This window comes from Oncorhynchus clarkii, unplaced genomic scaffold (assembly GCF_045791955.1).
Source record: "Oncorhynchus clarkii lewisi isolate Uvic-CL-2024 unplaced genomic scaffold, UVic_Ocla_1.0 unplaced_contig_13121_pilon_pilon, whole genome shotgun sequence".
In the NCBI taxonomy this organism is placed as follows: Eukaryota; Metazoa; Chordata; class Actinopteri; order Salmoniformes; family Salmonidae; genus Oncorhynchus; species Oncorhynchus clarkii.
The window spans coordinates 54,144-66,866 of NW_027258160.1; the positions used below are offsets into that span (position 1 = coordinate 54,144).

At 44.7% G+C, this 12,723-nt stretch overlaps 1 protein-coding gene across 1 annotated transcript; it reads right to left on the reverse strand.

Annotated features, from left to right (window-relative positions):
- Positions 1-7,541: 7,541 nt before the first annotated feature.
- Positions 7,542-12,395, reverse strand: LOC139395881 (alpha-2C adrenergic receptor-like). The gene is made up of 3 exons (XM_071143196.1): positions 11,755-12,395; positions 10,813-11,460; positions 7,542-7,719 (listed from the first exon to the last, which is right to left on the reverse strand). The coding sequence occupies exons 1-3, from the start codon at positions 12,393-12,395 to the stop codon at positions 7,542-7,544; spliced, it is 1,467 nt and encodes a 488-aa protein (XP_070999297.1).
- Positions 12,396-12,723: the final 328 nt, after the last annotated feature.

The following is a 12,723-nucleotide window of genomic DNA, read 5'->3' on the forward strand; positions in this document are numbered from 1 at the left end:
AGACCATAGGGGATATGGAGGTCACTGCTCCAGGGACCATAGGGAATATGGAGGTCACTGCTTTTAACCAGGGGCCATAGGGAATATGGAGGTCACTGCTCCAGAGACCATAGGGAATATGGAGGTCACTGCTCCAGAGACCATAGGGAATATGGAGGTCACTGCTCCAGGGACCATAGGGAATATGGAGGTCACTGCTTTTAACCAGAGACCATAGGGAATATGGAGATCACTGCTCCAGAGACCATAGGGAATATGGAGGTCACTGCTCCAGAGACCATAGGGAATATGGAGGTCACTGCTCCAGAGACCATAGGGAATATGGAGGTCACTGCTCCAGAGACCATAGGGAATATGGAGGTCACTGCTCCAGAGACCATAGGGAATATGGAGGTCACTGCTCCAGAGACCATAGGGAATATGGAGGTCACTGCTCCAGAGACCATAGGGAATATGGAGGTCACTGCTCCAGAGACCATAGTGAATATGGAGGTCACTGCTCCAGGGACCATAGGGAATATGGAGGTCACTGCTTTTAACTAGAGACCATAGGGAATATGGAGTTCACTGCTCCAGAGACCATAGTGAATATGGAGGTCACTGCTCCAGGGACCATAGGGAATATGGAGGTCACTGCTCCAGAGACCATAGGGGATATGGAGGTCACTGCTCCAGGGACCATAGGGAATATGGAGGTCACTGCTTTTAACCAGGGGCCATAGGGAATATGGAGGTCACTGCTCCAGAGACCATAGGGAATATGGAGGTCACTGCTCCAGAGACCATAGGGAATATGGAGGTCACTGCTCCAGGGACCATAGGGAATATGGAGGTCACTGCTTTTAACCAGAGACCATAGGGAATATGGAGATCACTGCTCCAGAGACCATAGGGAATATGGAGGTCACTGCTCCAGAGACCATAGGGAATATGGAGGTCACTGCTCCAGAGACCATAGGGAATATGGAGGTCACTGCTCCAGAGACCATAGGGAATATGGAGGTCACTGCTCCAGAGACCATAGGGAATATGGAGGTCACTGCTCCAGAGACCATAGGGAATATAGAGGTCACTGCTCCAGAGACCATAGGGAATATGGAGGTCACTGCTCCAGAGACCATAGTGAATATGGAGGTCACTGCTCCAGGGACCATAGGTAATATGGAGGTCACTGCTCCAGAGACCATAGGGGATATGGAGGTCACTGCTCCAGGGACCATAGGGAATATGGAGGTCACTGCTTTTAACCAGGGGCCATAGGGAATATGGAGGTCACTGCTCCAGAGACCATAGGGAATATGGAGGTCACTGCTCCAGAGACCATAGGGAATATGGAGGTCACTGCTCCAGGGACCATAGGGAATTTGGAGGTCACTGCTTTTAACCAGAGACCATAGGGAATATGGAGGTCACTGCTCCAGGGACCATAGGGAAAATGGAGATCACTGCTCCAGAGACCATAGGGAATATGGAGGTCACTGCTCCAGAGACCAGAGGGAATATGGAGGTCACTGCTCCAGAGACCATAGGGAATATGGAGGTCACTGCTCCAGAGACCATAGGGAATATGGAGGTCACTGCTCCAGAGACCATAGGGAATATGGAGGTCACTGCTCCAGAGACCATAGGGAATATAGAGGTCACTGCTCCAGAGACCATAGGGAATATGGAGGTCACTGCTTTTAACCAGAGACCATAGGGAATATGGAGGGGGCCTTTTCTTCACTGCTGAGGGTAGAACACTAGAAGCCTTAATAATGGAACATGATTTGGGTGAATTTATGTTGTTTTTCGGACATAAACATCTTTGTTGCTATCGACTGAGAAAGTTAGCAAACGAGCCCTTCTGTCCCCCAAAGTCCCCAAAATCACATTACAGTTAGTGCGTCAGTTCCAAATGACACCCTAATCCCTGAGTAGTGACCTACTTTTGACCAGAGGCCTGTTCAAACCCTATGGGTCCTGTTCAAACCCTATGGGCCCTGTTCAAACCCTATGGGTCCTGTTCAAACCCTATGGGCCCTGTTCAAACCCTATGGGCCCTGTTCAAACCCTATGGGTCCTGTTCAAACCCTGTGGGCCCTGTTCAAACGCTATGGGCCCTGTTCAAACCCTATGGGTCCTGTTCAAACCCTAAGGGGTCCTGTTCAAACCCTATGGGCCCCGGTCAAAAATAGTGTACTAAATAGGGAATAGGGTGCCATTTTGGAAGCACACACTCAGTGTGCGAGGACGTACGTATAACAGATCAATACTGTGTTGTCTACTGTGATGTCACAGCTGTCGTGTGTATGTGGATTCTCAAGGCCATAAGAAGACAGAAGTCACTTATATTCATCAAAGTGCCAGTTGCTATCGACTGTAGTCAACGGCTTGTATTGTACCCATCCAACGTCCCTCTGTCCGTCCCTCTGTTCGTCCATCTGTTCGTTCATCAGTGCTTCCTGTTGAAGTCAACGGCTTGTATTGTACCCATCCAACGTCCCTCTGTCCGTCCCTCTCTCTGTCCGTCTGTTCGTTCGTCCGTGCTTCCTGTTGAAGTCAACGGCTTGTATTGTACCCATCCAATGTCCCTCTCTCCGTCCGTCTGTTCGTTCGTCCGTGCTTCCTGTTGAAGTCAACGGCTTGTATTGTACCCATCCAATGTCCCTCTCTCCGTCCGTCTGTTCATCCGTCCGTGCTTCCTGTTGAAGTCAACGGCTTGTATTGTACCCATCCAATGTCCCTCTCTCCGTCCATCTGTTCGTTCGTCCGTGCTTCCTGTTGAAGTCAACGGCTTGTATTGTACCCATCCAATGTCCCTCTCTCCGTCCGTCTGTTCGTTCGTCCGTGCTTCCTGTTGAAGTCAACGGCTTGTATTGTACCCATCCAACGTCCCTCTGTCCGTCCCTCTCTCTGTCCGTCTGTTCGTTCGTCCGTGCTTCCTGTTGAAGTCAACGGCTTGTATTGTACCCATCCAACGTCCCTCTGTCCGTCCCTCTGTCCGTCCGTCTGTTCGTTCGTCCGTGCTTCCTGTTGTAGTCAACGGCTTGTATTGTAACAGTCCGATGTCCTTCTGTCCGTCCGTTTGTCCGTGCTCCCTGTTGACGTCAATAGCTTGTATTGTTTACGATCCAATGTCCGTCTGTCGGTTCGTCCGTCCGTGCTTCCTGTTGAAGTCCGTGGCTTGTATTGTACCCTGTAGACAGCCACCCAATGTGTCATTTGAGTTGATCTCTCGGCATGTATAGACACCTAAAGACTCTGTTCATCTCTCCAATAGTCCATGGCTTGTAGTCACTGTGTAAATAGACAATTATTCAGTGGTTCTCTCTCCAATAGTTATTGTAGTCACTATATAAATAGACAATGTTTCAGTGGTTCTCTCTGCAATAGTCCATGGCTTGTAGTCACTGTATAAATAGACAATGTTTCAGTGGTTCTCTCTGCAATAGTCCTTGGCTTGTAGTCACTGTACAAATAGACAATGTTTCAGTGGTTCTCTCTGCAATAGTCCATGGCTTGTAGTCACTGTATAAATAGACAATGTTTCAGTGGTTCTCTCTGCAATAGTCCATGGCTTGTAGTCACTGTATAAATAGACAAAATGTTTCAGTGGTTCTCTCTGCAATAGTCCTTGGCTTGTAGTCACTGTATAAATAGACAATGTTTCAGTGGTTCTCTCTGCAATAGTCCATGGCTTGTAGTCACTGTATAAATAGACAATGTTTCAGTGGTTCTCTCTCCAATAGTAATTGTAGTCACTGTATAAATAGACAATGTTTCAGTGGCACTCATGTTCAATCAGGTTTCCTGGATAATTACGAAAGGTGTCCCGCAGGGATCGATTCTGGGTCCTGTTCTTGTTACTGTTAACATTAATTAACAATATCGACTTGTAACCTGCACTTGTATGCCGGTGATGCTGTTGTGTATTCTATTGCCCCCCGACGGTTGACCAGGCTCTAACTGAACTACAGTCTGCCTTCATTGTATTACAGAAAAACTTTATTGACCTGAAATTAGTATTGAATGCAGGTAAAACTCATTATATGTTGTTCTCTAGAGAGTGTCAAAATAACTCTGATGATTTAATGTCCTTTGGATGGTGTCCATATTGATCGTGTCCCTGCTTACAAATGTCTGGGCATCTGGATAGATGAAAAGCTGTCTTTTAAAAAGCATATTGATGAGTTAGTAAAGTAGCTGAGACTAAAAACTGGTTTATTTTATAGAAATAGGTCCCGCCTCTCTCTACATAGTAGAAAGCAGATTATTCAATCAACATTCCTATAGGGGATAGACTATGGCAACATCATCAATAGTAAATCAGCTGCCACTTCATTATAGCTGATAGATGCAGTTTATCATAGCACACCGAATTTATTATGGCCGACAATTTTAGTACTCTATGCTGCATTCTCTAAACGGGAAGTTGGTTGGCCCTCTGTGATGTCATCGCTGCATTCTCTAACTGGGAAGTTGGTTGGCCCTCTGTGATGTCATCGCTGCATTCTCTAACTGAGAAGTTGCTTGGCCCTCTGTGATGTCATCGCTGCATTCTCTAACCGGGAAGATGGTGATGTCACAGAGATTGATACATCGCTATGTTTTCATTATTAAAAAGAGCACATTTACAAAAATGTCCCACTGTACATCTTTACTAAAATTCAGACATACGACTTACTACACCTGGTCTCAGGGATGGTTAACTCTGGAAATTCCTATGGTCTCTACTGACTTTAAGTAAATCAGCTTTTAGTTTTCTTGCAACCTTATTTGTGGCGCAATTGTCAAAATGTTGTTAAATGTGATGTTCTGGTGTCTCTAGGTCAATTCAGAAAGCTGATTGTGGACCTTATTACTGATGAATGTGTTTGTGTATTTCTGTAATTCGGCGCTCATCTGTAAAAGAGACCTTGGTCTCAGTGTGACTCCCTGATAACAAAAGGTTAAATAAATAAAAAATAAATGATAAGATTGGAGAACACATCTTAGACCATTCCTCCATACAGACTCTTTTCCAGATCCTTGATATCCTTCCTCTGCCTGGGCACATGTGAATCCATAAGACCTTCATAGAGAATATGTTGGCATTTTAAATACAGCCCAATGTATATTGGTCCATGTGACTAGGGAAAGCATTGGGGTCCATGTGACTAGGGAAAGCATTAGGGTCCATGTGACTAGGGGAAGCATTAGGGTCCATGTGACTAGGGAAAGCATTAGGGTCCATGTGACTAGGGAAAGGATTAGGGTCCATGTGACTAGGGAAAGCATTAGGGTCCATGTGACTAGGGAAAGGATTAGGGTCCATGTGACTAGGGAAAGCATTAGGGTCCATGTGACTAGGGAAAGCATTAGGGTCCATGTGACTAGGGAAAGCATTAGGGTCATTAGGGTCCATGTGACTAGGGAAAGCATTAGGGTCCATGTGACTAGGGAAAGCATTAGGGTCCATGTGACTAGGGAAAGGCATTAGGGTCCATGTGACTAGGGAAAGCATTAGGGTCCATGTGACTAGGGAAAGCATTAGGGTCATTAGTGTCCATGTGACTAGGGAAAGCATTAGGGTCCATGTGACTGGGGAAAGCATTAGGGTCCATGTGACTAGGGAAAGCATTAGGGTCATTAGTGTCCATGTGACTAGGGAAAGCATTAGGGTCCATGTGACTGGGGAAAGCATTAGGGTCATTAGTGTCCATGTGACTAGGGAAAGCATTAGGGTCCATGTGACTGGGGAAAGCATTAGGGTCATTAGGGTCCATGTGACTAGAGAAAGCATTAGGGTCCATGTGACTAGGGAAAGCATTAGGGTCATTAGGGTCCATGTGACTAGAGAAAGCATTAGGGTCCATGTGACTAGAGAAAGCATTAGGGTCCATGTGACTGGGGAAAGCATTAGGGTCCATGTGACTGGGGAAAGCATTAGGGTCCATGTGACTAGAGAAAGCATTAGGGTCCATGTGACTAGAGAAAGCATTAGGGTCCATGTGACTAGGGAAAGCATTAGGGTCATTAGGGTCCGTGTGACTAGAGAAAGCATTAGGGTCCATGTGACTAGAGAAAGCATTAGGGTCCATGTGACTGGGGAAAGCATTAGGGTCCATGTGACTGGGGAAAGCATTAGTGTCCATGTGACTAGAGAAAGCATTAGGGTCCATGTGACTAGGGAAAGCATTAGGGTCCATGTGACTAGGGAAAGCATTAGGGTCATTAGTGTCCATGTGACTAGGGAAAGCATTAGGGTCCATGTGACTGGGGAAAGCATTAGGGTCCATGTGACTAGGGAAAGCATTAGGGTCATTAGTGTCCATGTGACTAGGGAAAGCATTAGGGTCCATGTGACTGGGGAAAGCATTAGGGGCATTAGTGTCCATGTGACTAGGGAAAGCATTAGGGTCCATGTGACTGGGGAAAGCATTAGGGTCATTAGGGTCCATGTGACTAGAGAAAGCATTAGGGTCCATGTGACTAGGGAAAGCATTAGGGTCATTAGGGTCCATGTGACTAGAGAAAGCATTAGGGTCCATGTGACTAGAGAAAGCATTAGGGTCCATGTGACTAGAGAAAGCATTAGGGTCCATGTGACTGGGGAAAGCATTAGGGTCCATGTGACTAGGGAAAGCATTAGGGTCATTAGTGTCCATGTGACTAGGGAAATCATTAGGGTCCATGTGACTGGGGAAAGCATTAGGGTCCATGTGACTAGGGAAAGCATTAGGGTCATTAGTGTCCATGTGACTAGGGAAAGCATTAGGGTCCATGTGACTGGGGAAAGCATTAGGGTCATTAGTGTCCATGTGACTAGGGAAAGCATTAGGGTCCATGTGACTGGGGAAAGCATTAGGGTCATTAGGGTCCATGTGACTAGAGAAAGCATTAGGGTCCATGTGACTAGGGAAAGCATTAGGGTCATTAGGGTCCATGTGACTAGAGAAAGCATTAGGGTCCATGTGACTAGAGAAAGCATTAGGGTCCATGTGACTAGGGAAAGCATTAGGGTCCATGTGACTAGGGAAAGCATTAGGGTCCATGTGACTAGGGAAAGCATTAGGGTCCATGTGACTGGGGAAAGCATTAGGGTCCATGTGACTAGGGAAAGCATTAGGGTCCATGTGACTAGGGAAAGCATTAGGGTCCATGTGACTAGAGAAAGCATTAGGGTCCATGTGACTAGGCAAAGCATTAGGGTCCATGTGACTAGGGAAAGCATTAGGGTCCATGTGACTAGGGAAAGCATTAGGGTCCATGTGACTAGAGAAAGCATTAGGGTCCATGTGACTAGGAAAGCATTAGGGTCCATGTGACTAGGGAAAGCATTAGGGTCATTAGGGTCCATGTGACTAGAGAAAGCATTAGGGTCCATGTGACTAGGGGAAGCATTAGGGTCCATGTGACTTCCCCATCAGGAGAACCTCTTCCATGACTTGTATATAGGTCCATGTACTGTACAGTATATACATGTATAGGCCCACATCCCTGTCGTTCAGAAAGACCTCTTCCCTGACTTGTATATAGGTCCGTGTACTGTACAGTATATACTGTTGGACTATCCACGTTCAGAAAGACCTCTTCCCTGACTTGCAGACTAGAATCTTCTGGAATGCTCGTCTGAAGTCCTGGTTGAAGATGGTGTAGATGACGGGGTTGAGGGAGCTGTTGACGTAGCCTATCCAGAAGAAGAACTTAAAAAGAGACTGGGGGATCTCACACGGCGCCCGGCACACTCCATACAGGCTGTAAAGCAGATCAAATATGATCAATTAATCAATCAATCAATCCATACAATCAAACTAACAGTTGGCCACCACCTGGCTGTAGTCAAATAAATATATTTTATAAGTATTTAGTTATCGTCCCAAATGCCACCACCCGGATCTCTACAAAGGACCCTACTAAATATAGATGGACACGACCTTAAAGTGAAATCTCACCACATCGACCTTACAAGTAAAAAAAAAAAACACAATCATATGACTTAAGAAGCTAAAAAAACAACAAACTCCAGGTAAACAACGAGTGATGCGAGACAAACAATTGGCTCAATTGTGTCTGCTCCTCTTACCTGATGGGTAAAGATGTTACAGAACTCGGGAGCTTTGGAAAACTTTGTATTACAGTATTACTGTGTAGAATACATAGTAGAAATACAGAGTAGAAACCAGTAGAAACACAGTAGAAAAACAGTAGAAACCAGTAGATTCAGTAGAAACACAGTAGAAACCAGTAGAATCAGTAGAAACACGGTAGAACACAGAAACACAGTAGAACACAGAAACACAGTAGAAACACAGTAGAAACACAGAAACCAGTAGAACACAGACACACGGTAGAAACACAGAAACCAGTAGAACACAGAAACACAGTAGAAACACAGAAACCAGTAGAACACAGAAACACAGTAGAAACACAGAAACCAGTAGAACACAGACACACAGTAGAAACACAGAAACCAGCAGAACACAGAAACACAATAGAAACACAGAAACACAATAAAAACACAGAAACACAGCAGAACACAGAAACACAGTAGAAACACAGTAGAAACACAGAAACCAGTAGAACACAGAAACACAGTAGAAACACAGTAGAAACACAGTAGAAACACATAAACACAGTAGAAACACAGAAACACAGTAGAAACCGGAAGAAACACAGTAGAAACACAGAAACACAGTAGAAGCACAGTAGAAACACAAACACAGAAACCAGTAGAAACACAAACACAGTAGAAACCAGTCGAAACACAGTAGAAACACAATAGAAACCAGTAGAAACACAGTAGAAACACAAACACAGTAGAAACACAGACACACAGTAGAAACACAATAGAAACCAGTAGAAACACAGTAGAAACACAGTAGAAACGGAAGAAACACAGTAGAAACACAGAAACACAGTAGAAACACAGTAGAAACACAGTAGAAACACAATAGAAACCAGTAGAAACACAATAGAAACTAGTAGAAACACAGTAGAAACACAAACACAGTAGAAACACAGAAACACAGTAGAAAAATAGTAGAAACACAGAAACACAGTAGAAACCAGTAGAAACACAGAAACACAGTAGAAACCAGTAGAAACACAGTAGAAACACAGTAGAAACACAGTAGAAACCGGAAGAAACACAGTAGAAACACAGAAACACAGTAGAAACACAGTAGAAACACAATAGAAACCAGTAGAAACACAATAGAAACTAGTAGAAACACAGTAGAAACACAAACATAGTAGAAACACAGACACACAATAGAAACACAATAGAAACCAGTAGAAACACAGAAACACAGTAGAAACACAGTAGAAACACAATACAAACCAGTAGAAACACAGTAGAAACACAAACACAGTAGAAACACAATAGAAACCAGTAGAAACACAGAAACACAGTAGAAACACAGAAACACAGTAGAAAAATAGTAGAAACACAGAAACACAGTAGAAACCAGTAGAAACACAGAAACACAGTAGAAACCAGTAGAAACACAGTAGAAACACAGTAGAAACACAGTAGAAACCGGAAGAAACACAGTAGAAACACAGAAACACAGTAGAAACACAGTAGAAACACAATAGAAACCAGTAGAAACACAATAGAAACTAGTAGAAACACAGTAGAAACACAAACATAGTAGAAACACAGACACACAATAGAAACACAATAGAAACCAGTAGAAACACAGAAACACAGTAGAAACACAGTAGAAACACAATACAAACCAGTAGAAACACAGTAGAAACACAAACACAGTAGAAACACAATAGAAACCAGTAGAAACACAGAAACACAGTAGAAACACAGAAACACAGTAGAAAAATAGTAGAAACACAGAAACACAGTAGAAACCAGTAGAAACACAGAAACACAGTAGAAACCAGTAGAAACACAGTAGAAACACAGTAGAAACACAGAAACACAGTAGAAACCAGTAGAAACACAGCAGAAACCAGTAGAAACACAGAAGAAACACAGAAACACAGTAGAAACACAGTAGAAACCAGTAGAAACACAGTAGAAACCAGCAGAAACACAGTAGAAACCAGTAGAAACACAGTAGAAACTAGTTGAAACACAGAAACACAATATAAACCAGTAGAAACCAGTAGAAACACAGAAACACAGTAGAAACACAGTAGAAACAGAGTAGAAACCAGTAGAAAACAGTAGAAACACAGAAAAAAGGAGAAACACAGTAGAAATACAGTAGAAACCAGTAGAACCACAGTAGAAACCAGTAGAAACACAGAAACACAGTAGAAACACAGTAGAAACCAGTAGAAACACATTAGAAACCAGTAGAAACACAGTAGAAACACAGAAACGCAATAGAAACCAGTAGAAACCAGTAGGAACACAGAAACACAGTAGAAACACAATAGAAACACAGTAGAAACACATTAGAAACACAATAGAAACCAGTAGAAACACAGAAACACAGTAGAAACCAGTAGAAACACAGTAGAAACCAGTAGAAACACAGTAGAAACCAGTAGAAACACAGTAGAAACACAGTAGAAACCAGTAGAAACACAGAAACACAGTAGAAACACATTAGAAACACAGTAGAAACCAGTAGAAACACGGTAGAAACACAGTAGAAACCAGTAGAAACACAGTAGAAACACCGTAGAAAGCAGTAGAAACACAGTAGAAACACAGTAGAAACACAGTAGAAACCAGTAGAAACACAAGAGAAACCAGTAGAAACACAGTAGAAACCAGTAGAAACACGGTAGAAACACAGTAGAAACCAGTAGAAACACAGTAGAAACACCGTAGAAAGCAGTAGAAACACAGTAGAAACACAGTAGAAACCAGTAGAATACCTGTAGCTGAAGAAGAAGGGGAACCAGCAGATCACGAAGACGCCCATCACCACCGCCAAGACGAAGGTAAACCTCTTCTCCCTCGCCGCTGTTATTTTGTTCCTGTTGACGGTGCTCCGCCGCTTCCTACGGGACGAAAACAGCTCGATGGACTTAGAGCTGGCACGCGACTTCTTGCTCTCTGAGCGTTTGGACGAAGCCAAGCTGCTCTTCCTGCTTCCTGTGGACTTCCTTCTCTCTGAAGGTTTGGAATCCTTCTTGTCGTCATGGTGATGGTGGTGGTGGTGGTGATGGTGTTGATGCTGATGGGAAGAGGAAGAGGAATGGGAATGTTTTTTGGCGGATGTGGGTTTTTCGTCCGACGAGCTGCTGTCGTCAAAGTCGTCTCCATCGTCGGGGTCGGGGGTTAATTTGGGTTCGTTGGGTAACATCCCCTGTGGCACCGGCGTCTTCTGCTGGCTCTGGCAGTGCCCGTTCTCCCGGGCAACCCCTCCGCCCCCACCGTTTTCCTTCAGAGATCCTCCGCACCCCTCCTCCTCGCCCCCCTGCCCTAACCCGTTAAAGTGTAACGGGGCAGTTCCGTTGTCCTCCACCTCTCTCTTCTTCTCCGACATGGTCCTCGTCCGCGTCTTAGCAACCTGGTAGATCCTGATCAGAAGAAGATTCATCACTTACATTTAGTCACGCTACACACTAGATAGTATACTAGATAGGGGAACAGGGTTCCATTTAGCCCTACACACTAGATAGTATACTAGATAGGGGAACAGGGTACAATTTCAGACATGCACTAGGAAGTGCACTACATTTGGAGAAAAGGGTACCATTTCAGACACACACTAGATAATATACTACATAAAGGACCAGGGTACAATTTCAGACATGCACTAGGAAGTGCACTACATTAGGAGGGTTTAAGTAAAGGGGGGGAAGTCAACTCACCTGATGTACACTAGTATCATGATAACGCAGGGAGCGAAGAAGGATCCTATGCTGGAGTAGAGAATATACCAGGTCTCATCGTTCAGCCGACACTGAGGACTAATCTCCCCTCCGCTGCTCCTGTCCATGGAGATCAACGGCGGAAAGGAAATAACGGCCGAGATCAGCCAGACCACCACGATCATCCCGTTTAGCCGTGTAGGCGTCCGCTTCTGGTTGTATTCTATCGCCTGGGTGATCGACCAGTAACGATCGAGACTGATAGCGCACAGGTGAACTATAGACGACGTGCAAAAGAGAACGTCCAACGCCAAGTAGATGTCGCACCAAACTTTCCCGAAGAACCAGTAGCCCATGAGTTCGTTAGCTAAAGAGAAAGGCATCACGAGAGTAGCCACTAGGATGTCCGCGCTGGCCAGGGACACCAGAAAGAGGTTCTGCGGCGGTTTGAGAGCGCGGCTGGTCAACACGGCGATGACCACCAGCACGTTGCCCACAATGGTAAACAGGATGAGAAAGCCGACGACTACCGTCAGTCCGGTTATGGAGAGGAGAGAGTACTCACTGTCCCCGGTAGCCGAGGAGTTGGTGTATGTGGTATTCCGCTCGTCCACCACCCCGGAGAAATTCAAGAAATCCATTATTTTAATTAATCACTCATGCACGAGGGTAAAAACAAAAGAAAATAAAAAAATTCAGGGAAATAATATGTGTTATTCGCTAGCACACATCCGCGAAGCGTTAGTTATATTTCACATGTCTTTGGAGAAAAACCGTTGAAATCACACGGTCCCTTTTCCCTTCTCTCTCAGCCCTCTCTCTCTCTCTCTCCCACCTGCCTCTTACATTCAGCGTTGTCATCTCCAATCCCTCCGAGACAGAAACAGACTAAAATCAGACAAATATTCACAAATACTCCGAAGACAAACTGTCATAGGTGTTACGATTCGACATAACTTAATCACCAAG

What these genes read in the sequence shown, in the direction of transcription:
- LOC139395881 (XM_071143196.1), bottom strand. Translation starts at nt 12,395, where the DNA reads ATGGATTTCTTGAATTTCTCCGGGGTGGTGGACGAGCGGAATACCACA. An exon ending in ATGATACTAGTGTACATCAG is followed by an intron (nt 11,461 to 11,754) that starts GTGAGTTGACTT and finishes TCTTCTGATCAG; the next exon opens with GATCTACCAGGTTGCTAAGA. An exon ending in CCCTTCTTCTTCAGCTACAG is followed by an intron (nt 7,720 to 10,812) that starts GTATTCTACTGG and finishes TCTGCTTTACAG; the next exon opens with CCTGTATGGAGTGTGCCGGG.